General features: G+C 46.2%; 1 protein-coding gene across 3 annotated transcripts in view; it reads right to left on the bottom strand.

Annotated features, from left to right (window-relative positions):
* Positions 1–490: 490 nt before the first annotated feature.
* The window catches only part of PPM1E (protein phosphatase, Mg2+/Mn2+ dependent 1E), a 59598-nt gene continuing 41930 nt past the window's right edge, over positions 491–18158 (bottom strand). The window contains exons 2-8 of one of the 3 annotated variants that reach the window (XR_008966598.1): positions 12721–12839; positions 8381–8580; positions 6825–7013; positions 6212–6355; positions 5862–5955; positions 4101–5594; positions 491–3938 (exon numbers count right to left, since the gene is read on the bottom strand). Coding sequence is in view for 1 of the 3 variants with exons in the window: in XM_057386058.1 (XP_057242041.1) it covers positions 4531–5594; positions 5862–5955; positions 6212–6355; positions 6825–7013; positions 8381–8580; positions 12721–12839 (1810 nt within the window). In the remaining 2 variants the exon portion in view is untranslated. Of the gene's footprint in view, positions 5595–5861; positions 5956–6211; positions 6356–6824; positions 7014–8380; positions 8581–12720; positions 12840–18158 lie in introns of all 3 variants that reach the window. The other 2 variants (XR_008966599.1, XM_057386058.1) reach the window with 2 other exon arrangements.

Here is an 18158-nt window from a genome sequence, read left to right on the forward strand (position 1 = left end):
TGCAGAGGGAGCAGAGCCCATTCCAGTACTGAGCCTGGAGGGGTGTTAGGGCCAGACCCTGCACTCTGCAGGGGCCGTGGGAGTGTTTGGGGCTATGGGGTGAGCAGGGACCTCTCTCTCTGCTGCACCCACACTTTGCTCCCAGTGAGAGCCCCGAGCTGCAGGAAATGATCAGGAATAGAGGCTGYTCTGGAGCTTGGGTCGAGCTGTTGGGCAAGAGAGGAGCTGGGGATTTGCTCACTTTATGGACAACTTTAATTTAGAGCTTTGTAAAGAGCAGGGAGAAAGAAGCTTGGCAGACATTGCCCTCCTTGGGCTGTAAAACGGCAGAGCTGGGCCACAATGAGCCCTGGGCAACCACCTGGAAGCCAGAGCTCAACAGAATCATTCCAGTTCCACATCCCACAAAGGAAACCCCCTGTCACCACAGAAAAGGCACAGCTGGTTGCTTCATTAGCTCTTAAATAACCAGACTAGCTGGAGTGTGGTTTAAATTACTGTTTTATTAAGATATTGGTAAAACTTCAACAGTTTTTCCTGTATAAACAGCTTTCATAAATAAAATATGGATGACTAATACATGGTCAGAACTGAACTCGCGGGTGAACTGTAGAACAAGATTGCAAATGGAAAAGTCCCRACACTGGTACATGATTTAGCTTGAATTTATTCACTTCATAAAGAACATGTTTGATGAACAAGGTACTACACAAAGGTCAGCGGGAGCACCCAGGAGCTGAGACCGCGCCCGGCTGGCCACGAGCAGCAGCGCTGGGGGTGAGCTCAGCCACCTCCCCTGTTCTTGTCCCGAGGTGTCTTCCAGAGGGAAGGAGAGGAAAAACCGGACACGACACGAGGGTTTTACGAGACCCTGACAGGTGGGGGTTGTTTTTTCTTTAGTTTTAATGCTGGCAAGGGCAGCGCCATGGCCGGGGTGCCAGGGCTGGAGAGGGGCACGGACATTGGAGTCGGAGGTCGTGTTACTGCTTTCTTATTATTGCACATGATACGAGGGCAGAAAATTTTGTTCCTGTCGCAAAGAGGATGTGAATTAAAGAAAGATTGCCCTAAATTACAGCCATGAACAAAGCTGCAGTATCCCCTCGGATGGCTTTGTTTATGTGACTACAAGTGCCGAGTGAAGAAATTGTGCTAAAACAGCCCCTAATTTAGACCAATCTTTCTCRTTTTGCTTTATTCCCRCAGAATCTGGGGGTGGGGAGGATTGAATGAGGAGAGAGTGACCTGAACTACAGCAGCCATGTCTCTGCACACAACTCGTGCCTCATCTGCCCGTGGGCCAACTGACACACAGTGCTCCAAAAACAGGCGGAGTTTCTAGGATGCTGCACCACCAGAAACGTGGTGTAAGTTAAAGTCTGCTTGGACATTGTCCTTCGGCGCCGCGGCGCCACCGAACCCAACAAAGGCGGCTACGGAAYGGTTTTCACTCGCCAGGACAATGGATGGCACTTCTAGGTAAAGAAAAGTCCCGCACGTGCGCTTCCACCCACCTCTAGTGCAAATGGAATGGGGTAAGAGCTCCCTGCTCTGGTGCTGTTCTGCTTTCTGCACCGCAGACATTCCTCAGAGTTGGAAAAGCCCAGCGGCACCTCCCGGCGCGGGAATCCCGCGGAACTCACAGTGAAGAGCTTACGAGCGAGTTTTGAGTGGCTCCGGGCAAAACGGCCCCGAGCCCCTTCCTCAAAACCACCACAACTGAAACAGGAAAAAAAAAAAAATAAAATTCATGTTGTCACTGCTACCTCCTGGTTCTGCAACCACGGTCACCACGTCGACCGAGAGGGATGCGGGGTTGTGTGAACGCGGAACAGGGATACTTCAGCTCTTTATTGGAAAGATTCGTTGTACAAATTTTCACCACCACTAAGATACACGATAAAAATACAAAACACAGGTCACAGACTGAATCTCAGTATCAACAGTTAATAAATACAATGAGATACTTCTCTAATAGCCTAATATTTTACACTGTCACCAGATAGACGATCAAGGTACGAGATACAGAACACTTAGATACCGTTAGAGAGGGATTATTGCTTACGTCAGCAAGCAGCAGATAAGGGCACAGGAGTTAGAACTGAAGGAACTACTTCCTATCACCAGTGGCATTAAGAGAAAACACTGCATTTCACAAGCACTGCTTTTTGTCTAGTGTGTAGAATCAAGAGCAGCATAATCAGACCAATAACCACTACTTTTAATATTATAGAACTTTAAAGGACTTASCTTACAAATGGTTCCTATCTACTCTATAAATATGCAGTTAGTGAAGAAATGAACACTTGCTCTATCTATACAATGGTTTTAYCTGACCACACTGGAACTACGATGGTGGATTTTTATTTATTTTTTTTTCTTCTAGCAAGATAAATGGGATGAGTCGCAGAATTACCATTTATGAATCCACACCTAAAAAGCTAGATCCTTCCCAAAACAGCACACATGCAGTCCAGTGCTCTTCAACTGCTCCTGCAGACTGGGAAGAAGTTTTATCATCCATGATGGGTTTTCATTTCTAATTTACTCACATCAAGAATTGCACTTACACCACCCTTCTCTCCGGAACACGACAGTCAGCTAAAGATGGACTTTCAATGAGTCATTATTACTGTGAATAATTTAAAACAAAGGCACCGCAAAGATGCCCCAGAGTTGCATATTTTACCATTTCATGGTTTCTCAAATTTCCTCGGTAAATCTGACTTGGTACAGAAGCTGCAGCTAAAGAGAACATCGACAACAGCTAAGGCGGAATAAGATGGCAGATAAGAGCCAATGATCCCGTAAGATTAAAACAAAGTCTGAAAAAGATCAAAGGAATCGAAAGCCACACTCCAACTCCTGGTTGCTCACAAAGCCTTTYGCTGTTCATCAGATTGCTTTTAAAATAGTGCATCAAAGATAGAAGCAGCAGAAATTGGCAGAATTCAAGCCTCGCCATCTCGTCGTGTTGAATAATTTTCTCGACTACTTAATATTAAAATATTTTGCAAATTCTAGCTAAACACTAATACTGCTATTGTTACTGCTAAAATGATATGGATTGTTCGCTAAGTGCCTATGAAGACTTTATTTGTACTCCTCCCAATGCATCGCTGTAACAAAGGGTAGTAACAGRATCTGGACTTAGTGGAGCTGATGGGAATCGGCCGCTTATTTCCGTCCCAATTAGCGGCTCCCCTAAGGGTGTGACCYCACCTCGGGAGCGGGGAGGGGCTGCTGGCCATGCTTATGCACAGAAGGGCAGCTGATGCTCCTGTCCGGCCCTCCTGGATCCAGGGGAGCGGGAGCAGAGYCCTGCCCGGGCAGGGAATTCCATCCCTAGCACAGCCCCTGCTCTGCCGCGTCCTCGGCATTTCCATCCTCCCTGGATCGCTCCGGCACCCATCCCTGCACACCCTGAACACACCACACACGGGGCGCCCTTCCTGCTGCCACTGGGTCTGAAATGCTGCCTTTGCCAGCTGGGAATCCTCACCAGAACCATCCAACAGCTCCTGATCTCCGCTGGGACGGGCGCAGGGACAGAGGGTGGGACTGGACACCTCCACGGGTGGGGTTCTCTTAAGACCTGAGATGAAGTTAAGGTGGGAAGAGGTTGGCTCAAAGCATTAAGCACAATCATGTTCAACTCATTGAGAACAATTTCCTAAACTGAGAAATGAGAAAAATGCCACTAAAAGCACCAGAAAGATACGAAATTCCCTACACTGCACCTCCAGCCATAGGAAATATTTTTTTTTTTAACTGCAAGAAAAGGTTTCTTCATACTCTGCATTTTATATTACATGAGGAAAAAAAAAGGTAAATTATGAGTCTGTACCTCGATGGGAGTCTGAGACCAGAGCAGCAGGAGCTTAGTGTGTCCATTCCTAAGGTACCTGGTAAACCCTGTATGGCTTTTAGTCGTCTACCTGCAAAAGTGGATGTAATTTTCTAATTCATCTTAACGCTCACCTGGAATAAACAGAAAGCAGAACACAAAAGGGGAAAAAAAAAACCAACAAAACAAAAAACTCCACACCTCGACTCTATGGAAACTTCCCCCCGCTCTAAAAAAATTTGGCAGTTCTAACCCAGATCGTTCTTTGAGTATTGCTCCACAGACATTTCTCAGGCAGGTGCAACCTTCTGCGTGTTTAAGGACCGTGCCCTGGCGTTGTCTGTCCACGTGCAGCGGCTGCTCGGCTTTCCCTGCTGGATGTGGCTGGACACTTTCCCTGCTGGATGTGTGCGGGTGGTCGGGCGGCTGCGGCATTGCTCGGGGTGGCACCACCACCAAACTTTATTAGAGATTGAAACAACTACATTGGTTAATTCCTAGATCTATTTACACAGGGGTTGAGCTCGGCAGGGGGCTGGAGTACAGTTCGGAAATGCCCACCTCTTTTTTTTTTTTTTTTTTTTTTTTTTTTTTTTTTTTTTTTTTTTCGCTTTCTGATGATGCCAGTCTTATTTTGGGAATGTCTACTTTGGGAGTCTGACAGGGGGGACACGAGGGGGTGGTTACATTTTACAGCATTGATGAAGGTGTGGGTCTGGTATACAATGACTTTGTCTTCGCATCAAACACTCGCTGTAGGAGCTGTGGCCGGGCAGCCTCCGCCACGGGGAGGGTCGGGCCAGTGCCCTCCTGCTCCCGCGGCCCCGGGCGGGGAAGGCCAGGCCGGCTCCTTCTCCCTGGGAAGGCTCGGGAGCCGAGAGCGGCGTGTGAAACTTTGGTTTGAGCCTGGCTCCTCGCCGCCTCTTCCCGCTGCAGAGCCGGAGGTGAGGGAACGCAGCTCGTTTTCCCAAGGATTTGAACAGTTCATCTTCCAGCCCAAAGAAGACGGGGGATAAACCCCTGACCCTGTAGATGCCCTGCCCTGCGGCAGCYGAGCTCAGCGGGGCGGCGGCTTCCCTGCGATGGCTCTGCCCGCAGCCCCAGGACGTGCTGAGCTCCGGGGCCTCGCTCTTCACCGGGGAGCTGCCGATGGAATCTGCACTCTTTGGTATGCCAGGACTAAGCGCTTGGACTGGTGGCAGACATTTGGCACTCTGAGGTGTACTAGTTTCTGTTTTTGTCAGGTCTAAATAGCCTTGATCATCCAAGGGGTTAGCGCCGGAGCCTATGCTTAAGCTAGTTCTGTCGGTGAAGGAATCCACTCGTCCTTCATAGCCTAAATCCGCCGGTGCTGAGCACTGGTGCTGGGGCCACGGCCGTTTGCAGTCTCCGTGGTTCTCCTTGTCTTCCCCGTTGTCTTCTTGGCCGCCTTGGAAAGAGTTCTCCGTCCAGTCCGACTCCTCGCTGACCGCGACCGCCGCGTTCATGTCCCTGAGAAACACCACGATGACGGTGATGTTGTCGCTGGAGCCGGCGTCCCGAGCGGATGCCACCAATTTGTGTGCTACCATGCTGCTGTCGCCGTTATTCTCCTTCAGATGGTCAGCCACCACTTTGACTGCCTCATCGGGGTTCACTGTGTCGTAGAAGCCATCGCAGGCCAGAATGAGGTAGTCTTCAGAGCCATCCAGCACTGTGGAGGCAGAGTCTGCGTCCCCACAGATGTATGGCTTGTGCTCAGCATCTCCTGTGGAAAAACAGCACAGGAACACCACTGTGGGTTTGCAGCCACAGCTTCCAGCAGCCCTTTGTTAACTCAGCGTGGAGCCAATGACTCTTACCCCAAGTTAAAGCAATTATTTGGAAATTATTCCCTCAGACTGTAGGGGGAAAAATAGAGGTTATTGCTCATAGGTCTATCTTCAGCTGTATTTCAAATTTTGATGACTAGAAGATTAAAATTTTATAGTTAAAAAGCAGAGCAAGTCTCAAAAAGGAATGGAAGCCCACTCACCAATAGCTCTRGAGACAGAGAGGCTCCCATTCACCCTCCAGGCTCCAAACCAGACCACGCAGCCACCCAGGGCCTCGATGCGCTTCTTCTCATCCTAAACAGCAACACAAGAGTGGTTGGGATAGAGCAGTCAGAGCTGCTTCACACTCAGAACTCCCACAAATACTCGGTTTTTCACAAACATGGCAGGCCCCAAGAGAAGAGACAAAAGATTTGCACACTGATCCAAAGAAACCAGGATAAGTGGACCTTAGGCTGCTGCTCCAAGAGATCCTGACAAGGCAGTGCTCGCCCAAAACTGGTACCTGCGGTGGTCACTGCCCAGGGGTGTTTCCACAGGCCCTTCTCACCTCTCGATCTGGTTTGTGGGGTTTCATCAGCTCCACAGCTTGGCCTTTCCTCACGAGCATGACCTGGGAGTCCCCAAGCCAAGCCACGTGCAGCATATTCCCTCGGATGAAAGTCACCACCCCGGTGGTTCCACAACGCAGGCTCTGCAAAGAAACACATTTCCATTTCAAAGCATTTTCTTACTTAACTCAGGGACAGGACACGGTGGAACTGCAGCACAGAGCCTATTCCCAGGGAGGAACAGGCAGTGCTTTCCCTACAGCTATGACTGCTCACTAACAGCCCCCCACAGCCACTCTGGCTGAAGGTGAATGTGCCCTGTGACATCGGTGGCATGGGACCCTCCTGCCAGCAGCTGGGCACTGCTGGGACTGCTCTGGCTGCCTCCTGCCATTGACAGGCACATCAGTGAGCTGGTGAAYCCAAGGACTGAGCCTGGTCAGCAGATGAGCATGGGAACAGCAGCAGAATCCTTTAGAGGAGCTGGATGCTGTGAGAAGCTGATGTTTTTATGGGATGTGAAGCTATGGACAGAAACCAGTGGGGACAGGGCTGTGCTGACCCCTGTGACAAAGGCACAATTGTTGGGTTCATGCTTTCAGAGTGGCTCACCTCCCTGGCTGCCTTCTGCACGAAGCGCTCGTCGGTGACGCGGAAGGCGCGGCACAGAGCCTCGGCYGGGTCGTGCTGGAACATCTCCTGGTGCACCATGTTGACGTGCAGGTGGATGGAGGCGTAGATGGCAGCATCCACCCCTCCGTGGCCATCAAACACTGCGAAATAAGCTTGTTCTTCTTGGTCCTGCCAGTGGAAACACAGTGAGGAAAAAACTCAGGGGAAAGCAGTGCAAACAGCTCATTGGACTGTCTTGAACCTTTGAACCTGGGATTTATGCTGTCCTCATWAAATTGCAATTAGACACAGAGTCTCCACTGGAAAAGCCAACTACCCTGAGCACCTGCATTTGCATCAATGAGAAATTTCCAGCTTGTTGAATTCTGCCTGCAAACTACAGGAGATGCCCTGCCAGAATCTCCTGTGTAGTGCTCTTAGTGCTCTGTAGGTCCCATTTGTTACAGCTCAGTCACACAACTCAAATAGGAAGTGCCATTCTCATCAAATTGTGCAGAGATTTTGTGACTGCAGAAACCACAGAGAGGGAARAACATCCAATACAGTTTGCATGAAGTCTACATCATGATTGGAATCCACCAGGGATAAAATGCCAGTACAGTTAAAATGTGAAGCCAGCCAGCCTCTGCTTTCACTCTTCTTTTTTCTTAAGTCTAAAACACATCATCTTAGATGCCTGTGTTTTAAAAAAACTGCATGTGCTCTCTCATCAGAAAATTGTGATTACATTCACAAATCAAATACAGCAAAATCACTCATCTTCCAGGCAGTTTTCTCAGCTTCCCCTTYTCTGTTCAGAGAAACAACGCAGTACCAGGAGACAGCAACTCCTGTGCTGTTCACACACACAACACCAACCCACTGACAGAGCCAATTCAACCTTGACAGCCAGCTCAGTGACTGGAATATTTGCACATTGTAATTTTTAGGTAATGGGCTCTAACACAAATTGGAATAAGAAAGCTGACAATTGACAGGAGAAGGAAGCATCTGCCTCTGTTTGCATTAATTTCATTTAAAGGCAAGAATGTGGATGGGGCAGAAGATGGTTATTAAAGTGACAGGGTATAATAAAGAGGCAATTATGCAGCAATTTGATCCTTAAGGTAAAATTCTTGCAACTTGTTTTTATTTTCCATTCCTCAGTGTCCRGTTTTATGTCTCAAGGAAGGGCAAGATGAGTTTCTGACCAATCAAGAAATTAATGGAAGGGAAGACAGGCCCCAGTTCCACCAAACTACTCATATTGAATCTCATGTGAGCTGCACCCCATTGTCCTCTAGGTTTTGTGTTCGGTTTGATTTTTTTTTTTACTTTCTTTCCTTATTTTTGCTTTCTCCCCCCAAGAAGAAGGGTTGAAAAGCAGAACAGACTCATTCCTGGTTGCCAAGAGATGAACCATAAGGTGACCTGATCAACAGCAGCTGCCAGCCCTCCTCAGGTCCATCACCTTTTCCACCTCAGTGGAAAACTGCCTGCTCTCCCAGAATGGAAACCACTGAACACAGAACCTGTGCCACGTGCTCCAAGTTTACCTCGAGGTTGAAGAGCATGTTGAAGTCAGGGATGCAGACGTGCTTGTCCTCCATCTTCCTGCGCATGTTCTTGATGGCGTGGATGGAGGTCTCGTAGTAGCGGTGGGGTTTGGGCTGCAGAGGGAAATCTTTCACCCAGTTGCTGCAGATCTCGTGCAGTTTGCTGAAAACTAAACGGGCCAACTTCACCGTTTCCATCTCTGGGGAAGGAACAAACAGCAAATGAAAGCCTTGAGAGTGTTGTTAAGTGAGAGTTTTCTCCCTTGCATACATTATRAAGATGAAACGAAACCATTTTAGCCAAGCAGTTGATGTCAGCAGGGAAATTCTGGGCTCTGATGCATGAAAAGAGGAAGGCAAACTCACCATGATCAGCATTCATCAGTAAGCAGCTCATTGTTTGTTTGTCTTTTTAACTTAAACATTTCCCTGTGCCTTTGGGGAGCTCATTTGCAGCAGCAGAGAAAATGAAAGGCGTGGAAAGCGTTGGGTCCCTCGCGTGGCCGTGCCCGGGGTGGTGCTGCTCTGACAGGGGCTTTGTCGTGGCACAGGGTGTCACRTACAAAACCCACCCTCCATAATAATGACACATTGGGTTTGGACTAAATTCTCTATTCTAAACACCATTTCACTGCAGAGCCGAGGCAGGACACTGCAAGTAATCTGCAGAAATTTGTAGAGTCATTTCAAGATGTTTTGTGCACTTTCAGCAGTGCACAGGTGCCTTCTTAGCTATTTTCAGATTTTCCATTATTCCCATTTTCCTGAAAACGGTGYGTCAAAGAAATCTGCATGAGCAAATGAGAAAACCATAAAGGCCTCAAATTTAAGAAAATGCTGATCTGTCACTCCTGAGAAATTGTCATCTTAAGACGTGAAAACTCAGGCACTTGACATTTGTTCTGAAATTCAGGAGAGGAAAACAGGAAGTCAGCATCAGAGCTGAACACATCCAAATCTCTTTGTTCRTGATCGCTCACCAAAGGCAGGGATCTTCAAAGCTAAACAGCAGCAATCCAGGAGTGCCAATCACTGCTGGAGGAGGAGGGGCTCACACACAGGGAGRAGAGGGGAGAGTTACAGCAATGGTAACTGTGATTGGTTCACAGGAATTCTGTGATGAGCCTAAAAGCAGCATTTACTGATTTCTATCCTCGGTCTGCAGCGACCAGAGGGCCAAGACCCTTTGGAGTCTTAAAATACCATCCCATCTCTGTTAATTATCAATTGGTTCAATCAAGAGGCTTTAAGCTGGAAATACACTGGATAAATAACTAAAAGGARTGTTGGCTCCTTGATCACACAGCTTTAAAACCAAGGGGTGGAAATCAAACGGGGTCATCCCATCASTGCYGTGGTGTGAGAGCTCCTCATCCCCYCTGTACYGCTCTCACCAGTGCCACCAGCAAYCTCTTTGATGGGGATTTGTTTAAAGAGGGAACACGCCAGGCCTGATGTGTCCAAATTACATTTTTCAGAGGAAAGCCCACAGGTTTTGCCCTCCCCTTTATCCCCAGTGGGCAGAGGTGAAGGGAAGTGTTCACATGTCAGGGTCATGTGGCAGGAGGATGGCAGTGACCCCAGGACCTGCTGAGATCCTGCACACCCTTCCCAGRGGATTGTGCGTGGTGTCAGCATCATCAGTGACTGCTCGTGAGGTTAAAACAGGAGAATAATRAAATACCACAATAAAAACCACCCCCTCACAGCTGGAAATTACTCATCAATTGTTAATGGTGCAGTGCTGAGCAGGGGCTGACTCAGCTGTCACTGCGGTTGTGTCACAGAGAATTTCATTTCCCTCCTGCTGCTCCCAAATCCCCAAGGTTGGAAGTAACGCTGAGCTGCACCACAGTGAGTGGGAAATCCAGCTCAGGCATTATTGTGCCCAAAGATGACAGGGCAGAACCAGGGTAGAGAMAACACCAGGAACCAGATCCTGCTTTTTAGTGCCATATTTTACGAGCTTTGTAAACAGTGTGAAAAAAAAACGGGTCAGGACCAATGACCAAGATTTTCCTTAATCTAGGAACTCTAGATTTCCTTGGAGGTTTCTAGGATCCWTCTAGAACCTGGAACAACTGGGTAATGGGATGCTGTGATTTGCTTGTGACATCTCTTGGATATTTGATACCACCACCAGGTCGCATGGGCCTGCTGTTAAGGCAGTTCCTTAACAATGCCAAACTTCCATGTGATTCTCTTCCTCCACAAAAGAAATCCAAAACCTCAATATTCTTGACCTGACCTTGCAAAAAASAAATCCAACATCATTCAGCTCTCATGGAAAACCTCTCACTCCTCTCCAGTGCAGCTGGAAGAGAAGAGTCATGGCCTGTGACTCAGATACCCAAAGGCACACGGGCACCCCAAATAAAACAGACCCCTATTCTTACAATCCTATATTTGTGGACTCAGACCAGTTTTCCTTCTTTTAAGATTTGCATTCTCCTGTCATGGAGCTTCTCATTYCCTTTCCACCAGCACACCAAGAGCTGCTTTTACCGCTCCTAAGTACAGGACRTGATTTGTCACGTTGCAATTCTCAGAGTGAAATGTGCCACTAAAGAAATTTGAAATAGCTTTTTTTTATCTTCCAGCAAATTCAAACTTGAGGCAAATCAGGTAAATGTCTCCTTGTATTACATAGAGTAAAAATCTTTCTGGGTTCATAAAAAAACCTGACATAGAACTGGATATTAAAGGCAGTGAAATTCAGCTCAGTTTCACATTCTGCAGCAGCTCAGACAGCATCAGGGCACTGTGAACTCTGAGCATCAAACTTCAGGATGGAGAAATCCCATTTTCACCACCTGCCACRATTTTCTCTATTTTCTTTCAAAGCACTAAAGGTACATGGTACCACTGAGGGCAGATCTCCTCTCACCACCCACCCCAGGTTTCTGCCCTGGGAAGGTTTTCCAGGACCCCTGGAAGTGTCCCAGSCCGGGTTGGATGTAGCTTGGGGCACCCTGGGACAGTGGAAGGTGTCCCTGCCTGTGAGTTTCAATGTCCCAAACCATYCTGTGACTCTGTCATTCTACCACACTCGAGCTGATGTTGTGTTTTGGAAAATTAGCACTTCTGTTATTTGAAATTGCAGGGTTTGTGTGAAACTGTTGCTTTCCTACAGGCCAGAAGATGCTCCCTCTCTTCCTCTCCCCCTAAATCCTCACAATTCAACACTTCACACTGTATCAGCAAAGGGATATTTTATTTCCAAGTACCCTCATTATGACAATTCACCTCAATGAACTGCATCTGGAGTCCTATTCTTAGTGCCTGCTCCAGTCTGTTCCCATCTCAATCTATGTTTGCATCTGTGTCTTACAGACGTAGATATATTTAAATGGCAATTTCTGTAGGTGTGAGGGTTTTGAGGTGGGTTTTTTTCTTTTCTTTTTTCCCCCTTTTTTCCTTGAATTCTGTAGATATTCTCTGTGGAGGCTTAGTCAACATTTCCTTGGAGACTGTCAAATATTTATGCAAGTTTCAGAGATCTCAATTTGAAATTAATGAAGGCTGCTCAGCCAGAACAATGACAAATCTATTCCATTTACCTGCTCAGCAGGAGGAGGCAGCAATACCTACAGAAAGGGAACCCAKAACAGGTTTTTCTGTTTCTTAGGTTTCCAAGGGGAATACAGCAGAATCTTCCTTTTTGAAGAGTCAGATTTATAGATCCTCTTTATCCCCAGAATAATTTACAGGGTCTTTTTAATCAAAAAAGGAGAGAATGGACAAAGTGGTTTTGGGACTGTTTTCAAGATCAGGTGACAGAATTCCTGTCAATACATGTGAGAAACATTGGTCTTTGTCAACCCAGCAAATTTTCAAGGTTATTTAGGCCAGCAGAGTCCTGAAATGATTTAGGGTGCATGACCTTGAGCTGGWTGCTGCAAAAATCTTGTCAGCCAACACAGATAAATGAGGAAAAGGCGTTTTCTTCCTTTTAATCACGAAATGTCTTCACTACCTTTTGCTAAAACCACATAAAAAACTTACAAGCCATAGTAAAAACCACATTGACTGAAATAATTCAGAATTAAATTATCTCTTCCCACGTATATTTGACTTTGCTCCAAGGATGAGGGAGGACAACTGGCACTTGCCAGCAGAACCACATTGTATAAAGTGCTGAGAGAGAAATTCAGGGCCATCAGACACAGCCATGAAGCCGCACTTAAAAGAGTTATTTCAGAGGTGAGAAAGCTTTGACTGAGAAATTAGAATTCTGTCTCTATCAGGAGTGGTGGTGAGCGTTCCATTAAGCTTTTCCCATCAATATGGGGTGTTTCTCTCCCAAAAATCCAGCCCAATTTCCTTTAGGTGGCACTTACGGATGATGCTGTCGGYGTTTTCCACGTGCTTGGGCAGGAAATGTGCCGAGAGGTCGCTCTGCAGGACTTCATCTGAAGTGGCTCTGGCTAAAGCAGAGGCCAGGAATGAAGGGCAATTGCTGGAAAAGAAAAAGAGAAACCCACAAAATGATGTTTGAGTGTGATTCAGCAAGGTGACATAAAGAGTATTTTTCACCAAGTTTCTTCTTTGCCAGGCAGCACCTGCAGCAAGACCTCAAACCCGCTGCTGGATTTTAGTTATCCTGTTTCACTCTTATGTTCTCCGTTTCTTAAGTTTTAATATTTCAGTTCATAACCTCTATTTAAATTCTTTTCAAATCTAGCCTTGAACCCTCCAGAGTCTGTCACACAACTGTACATTTTTTACATATTTATGATACATTTTTAACTCAAGTTAAGTCCAGTTTCTCCTAAGATTTGGAGTCAGGATTCCAGAATTCCTGAGATTTCAAAGTGTCCAAAGCCTCTCCAAGGAGCACTGAAAGTTAAGGTTAACCCAAAAGGARCTGATGTGCATAAGGTTAAAAAACTCCCTCAGGAGTGATGTCTATCCCRAGTGAAGTGGCTTTAACTCACTGTRGTTTAATTAAACCTGGTGTCCCCCAAGGTTAATTAATCTATAGCAAACCAAGGCCACTTTAATGCACATTCTCTCATTCAAAAGGAATTTAATACCTCTTAATTTATGCATGACTTTGCATTTCCCATTGGTCAGCCTGAACTGCTCCAGGTGGCTCCTGCTGACACAGCCTGAAACTTCCAGATCCCACAGATATTATCGGGGTGACGATTTTATCCCCGAGCCATTCCACTGTCATAGGCTCACAAAGAGACATAGAGCCAATTTTAGTCCAGAAACTGCCCTTCAACCCCAGAATTCCATGTCAGAAATCCCGGGAGCAGGTAATAAACATAAACACTTCCTTCTTTCTTCTGTTTAACATGCTGTAAGTTTTTTAAGTTTAGCAATAAATAACTTTGTCCGACATTGCCATGAGACACGATCTGACCTTTGAATTTACATAGAGAGCCACTTTCACCTCGTTCCCCCATCCTAAGGTTTTCCCTGGAATTCTCAGCCGAGCATTCCCCTCCTGCAGCACCTCCAGCATCAGCAGCGCTAAGGGGAAAATCACTGCCTTAGGAGCGGCTTTTCCAAGCCCAGCTTGGAGTTCTGATCCTATTTACATCCGGCAATGCCCGCTGGAGGAGCGATCAGCCAGASAAAAACACACCGGGACCTCCCTTGCTTCCGACACGTGTGAGAGCTGATTTTCTGTCTGGTCTTTTCTGCCTTTATTTAGCTCAAACCCGGCAGGTTTTTCATGCGGTGATGCTGCTCACTGCTCGCGTTACGTGTGATTCCCCTAAAAAGGGAGAGATTCGTGCCCGGGATGGAATAATGATGCCAGCAGTTCCCAGCAGGGCACCCGCAGGAATCTGAGCTTCTTTCCAGTCCGAGGCTTCCCCTGAGCAGCTCAGTGCTCAAACTCGTCAGGAAAACCGAACTTGTTTTGTGTCACTTCTAAACAACCCCTCAGGAACGTTCATTGATGGGGAAGAGGGAGCCTGGTTAAGAACTGGGGGGATAACAGAGGCTAAAAGAGAAACTCAGGACCCAAACAGCAGAGAAAAAATATCCCTGCCTTGAGGAACCTCTGCTGTGCCTGGGCTTGGGAGGGGGGACAGCAATGTCTGTGGATACCCAGAGCCATGAACGCTCATATCTGAAATTTTAGATATTATTTTTACTGCTCATATCTGAAATTTTAGATATTATTTTTACTGCTCATATCTGAAATTTTAGATATTATTTTTACTGCTCATATCTGAAATTTTAGATATTATTTTTACTGCTCATATCTGAAATTTTAGGTATTATTTTTACCGCTCATATCTGAAATTTTAGATATTATTTTTACTGCTCATATCTGAAATTTTAGATATTATTTTTACTGCTCATATTGGAAATTTTAGGTGTTATTTTAACTGCAGTGACCGATGAGACAATGGAAAGCTGCATTTTCAGGGGCTGTAGCAGGTGAGAGTATTTCCCCCACCAGCTCCGAGTGCTATTTACGTGTCCTCACAGCCAGAGGCAGCAGTTCCACACAGCAGCTCTTTATCCAGCCAGAGTGCATTTCCATTACAATGCTAAACCTACACAAAAAGCTGCTAAAGATGTTATTAGATAAATTAGAGGATTTTAAGTACATCCTTCCTGATTCTCTGGCAGCGTAGGTGTGTTTAGAACACCCACAGTTGCATTGCAGCAATCCTGGAATAACTCTGGGAAGGTATTAAATCAAGCCTAAAAATGCTCTSCTTCCATCAATTAAGTTTGAGAAAACCAGTCTGAGGTGGGTTTAACTCAGCCCACATATTATTATGTTACCAGCTTAACACACAACTCTCCATCCTGATAGCATTAAAGTGGGGAGGACTTTMGAAACGCCTTCCCCGAGCTATTATTCCGTGCTCTAAATCTAATACAAACTCTCCTGCCGAGAAAAAAAAAAAAATAMGGCAAATTTAAAATTCTTATTACATGGGAGTTCACCACTGGGGTTTGAGCAAGTGATCAATTTGGARGGGAAAGGTAGAGGAAATAAATCAGCTGCAGGCTTTCCTTCTACGTCTGACCACTCTTTGTCCTAATAATAACAGCTGCTGGCCCAAGAATTAATTGCCCTTGACGTTTGTTGATCACAAAGCTTCTTATGTGGCTGTTGCAGGGCTGTGCCATGTGAGCAGGGAAGTGACCACATGCAGACAGATGACTTCCTCTTCCTGATTAGCACAACTCAACATTTACTCCTCTCGCTMGCCTCCTCAGAGCATTTTTAGTTGAATTACTTTTTCCCTTCAAGGAACAGCAGATTGCACTGGAGGTTTAAAATAGCTGTGAAGGCAAACTGCTGGAAGGACACTTCATTACTGTTACACCAAGACAAATGGACAGACAGCTCGGTGATCTCTGTTTTCATCACAAAAGTGAACACTCAGGTGAGCAGCAGCAGCAGAATCCCACAAAACAGCAATCCAAGGAGGGCAGTTCTCCCTTCTGCTCATAAAATCCATCACCAGGATCCCTGGGGACAGGGAGGAGCTTCCACCCTGCTGCTGGAGTAACCAGGGATCACCCGCTGGCTGCTGAAARGAAATTCTTGTGCCACATCCTGGATGCTCAAATGTTATTACTCATGAAGTTTGACAAATTGAAACTGGGAGGGCRCGGTCTTGTTTAGCAGAGAGCTGAGAGCTCAAATGCCTTTGTCTATTCATAGCTGTGCCACTAACTCAGCAGCTGACCTTGGACGAGTCACTTCACCACTCAGACCTTCATTCCTCATCTGCAAACAAGGGATGAGAATGYCATTTCCTCGGGCAGAGGAGGAGGAGGAGGAGGAAGGCTGTAGAAGGCTTAAATCTGTGTTTGTGAAGTGTTCTGGAATTTCTTGATAAGGGCACAACTGAAGGGAAAAATACCAAGATGAGAGTGGGAGATATTTTCAATCAATAGAAGATTTATACTTTCATACTTTTGATCGCTTACATGTTTTTTTTCCTTGCTCTTTTCTCATACACTGCCAGAAGTGCCAAGTGGAACACACAGGCAAACAACAGCTCTGGATAATTCACAGTGTCATCAACAGCTGCAGGAAAGGGGAAAATGGGCAAAGAGAGACTTCAAGTTCTTAAAACTTGGTAATCTGGAGCATTAGCACTGCTGATGGGAAAATGATGCTSCAGCCCCTGCCCAAAATCCACAACCAGGACCACCAGTGCTGAAAATCCCCAACCCTGTCATGGTTTGGAGTAGCTGATGAGGCATCACTAACCCAAACAAAGCAGGGAAAATGGACCGAAACGAACTGGGGCTTTCAAGGGCCAAACCGGGCAGTAAATCACAAAATGTACAGTGTTCCTGTTACCTCAAGAATCCCCTGACGCCACAGAACAGCAATTGTTTTAGTCAGAACGAGGAATGATTTAAATAGAAATGCTATTCAATCTGCTGAAACACAAAACAAATCCACAGGCAAACAGGATAAAGCAGCATATTTGGTTTCGCACAGCAATCCAAGACCAAGAACATGACCTGAAAAGAACCAAGTACAGCACATTCCCACAAGGCCTATAATTTACTGTGTTAGTAAAAGACTTTGTAGGGATGACAAGTTAACTGCACCCTTTCCAAAAGACATTACACCAGGGATGCAGCTTGGGAAACACTCCTGCTCATGTGGCCTCCTGCAAGCTCTTGTTAGAAAGCAACTTTTGCCAGATTCAGTTTAAGAAAAACCTCATTTGTCCCCTGCCTGTATTTACAAAACATTCCAAAGTCTCATGAGACTTCTTCCAGATGGAGCTTCAGATACAGCCTGGAAGCTCTTTGAAGAAGTCTTTTTTATTGAACGTTCCCATGCTGGGAAGTGTGGCAGTAATGAGCAGAGAAATTCTTTGGGAAGCTCCTTTGGCTGTTTCCCCAGCCCTCCCTTCCTCCACCTCCTGTTTCCGTGGCCATGCACAGGCACTTGGAGCCAGCTGAGGGGCTTCTGTTTGTCTCCTCTAGGTCACCCAGGACTCAGAGGGGAATATTCTGTGAAGCATTCCAAGACCCCCAAATGATTATGGATGTATCCTCTAACTCTGCCAAGTTGATGCTATTTCCAGCTCCYGTCTCTGCAGGTTCTCCTCTCTTCCCTCCCAGAGCATCTCTCTGACCCGTGTTGTTCTGCTGCTCTGCACAGCTGCTGGAAGTTTTGATGCTTATTTAAAGCCTGGTCACGGTGGACAAATGGAGTATTATTATTTTTTTCTTCTCTAACACATGGTGAAACCCTGCACTAAATTTTATCTGCTGCAGAGAGTTACTAAAAAAAACCTCAGCACACACACACACGCACACACACACACAAAAGAAACAAACAGAAAAAAACAATGCACCTTTTAAAAGCTTGCATAACCAAAGCTCCTTGAGAAGTCATTTGAGCTGGCAGTGGTGAGACAGTAAAGATGCTTGATAAATCTGTTTGAAGGAGCTGCAAACGTGCTACCCAAGGAAGCTGCTATCTATAGGCTTCACAGAGACAGCTGCCTGCTCACATCCCCAGCCATCCTGTCCTTGTGCTGACAGTTGTAAGCAGCAGAAATATAATACACAAGCATTGCAAAAAGACRCTGTTTCAGATACATTTATCATGCCCGTGCCTGTACACACACTGCTTTACCAAATATTTAACCTTCTGCATTGTGTTCGCTGACATTTTCTAGAGCAATTTTCTATAGATATGTCCCTGTTGTTAAGTCTATCTTAACTGGATGATAAAAAATAACCAAACCAGAGGTGCAGTGCTCATCAGAAAACCTCTGCCACAGCTGGACTGGGATGTTTCACCAGGGGAAACCCTTGG

The sequence above is a fragment of the Malurus melanocephalus genome, unplaced genomic scaffold, assembly GCF_030028575.1.
Source record: "Malurus melanocephalus ecotype Western Australia unplaced genomic scaffold, MMel_1.1 scaffold_904, whole genome shotgun sequence".
Taxonomy (NCBI): domain Eukaryota; kingdom Metazoa; phylum Chordata; class Aves; order Passeriformes; family Maluridae; genus Malurus; species Malurus melanocephalus.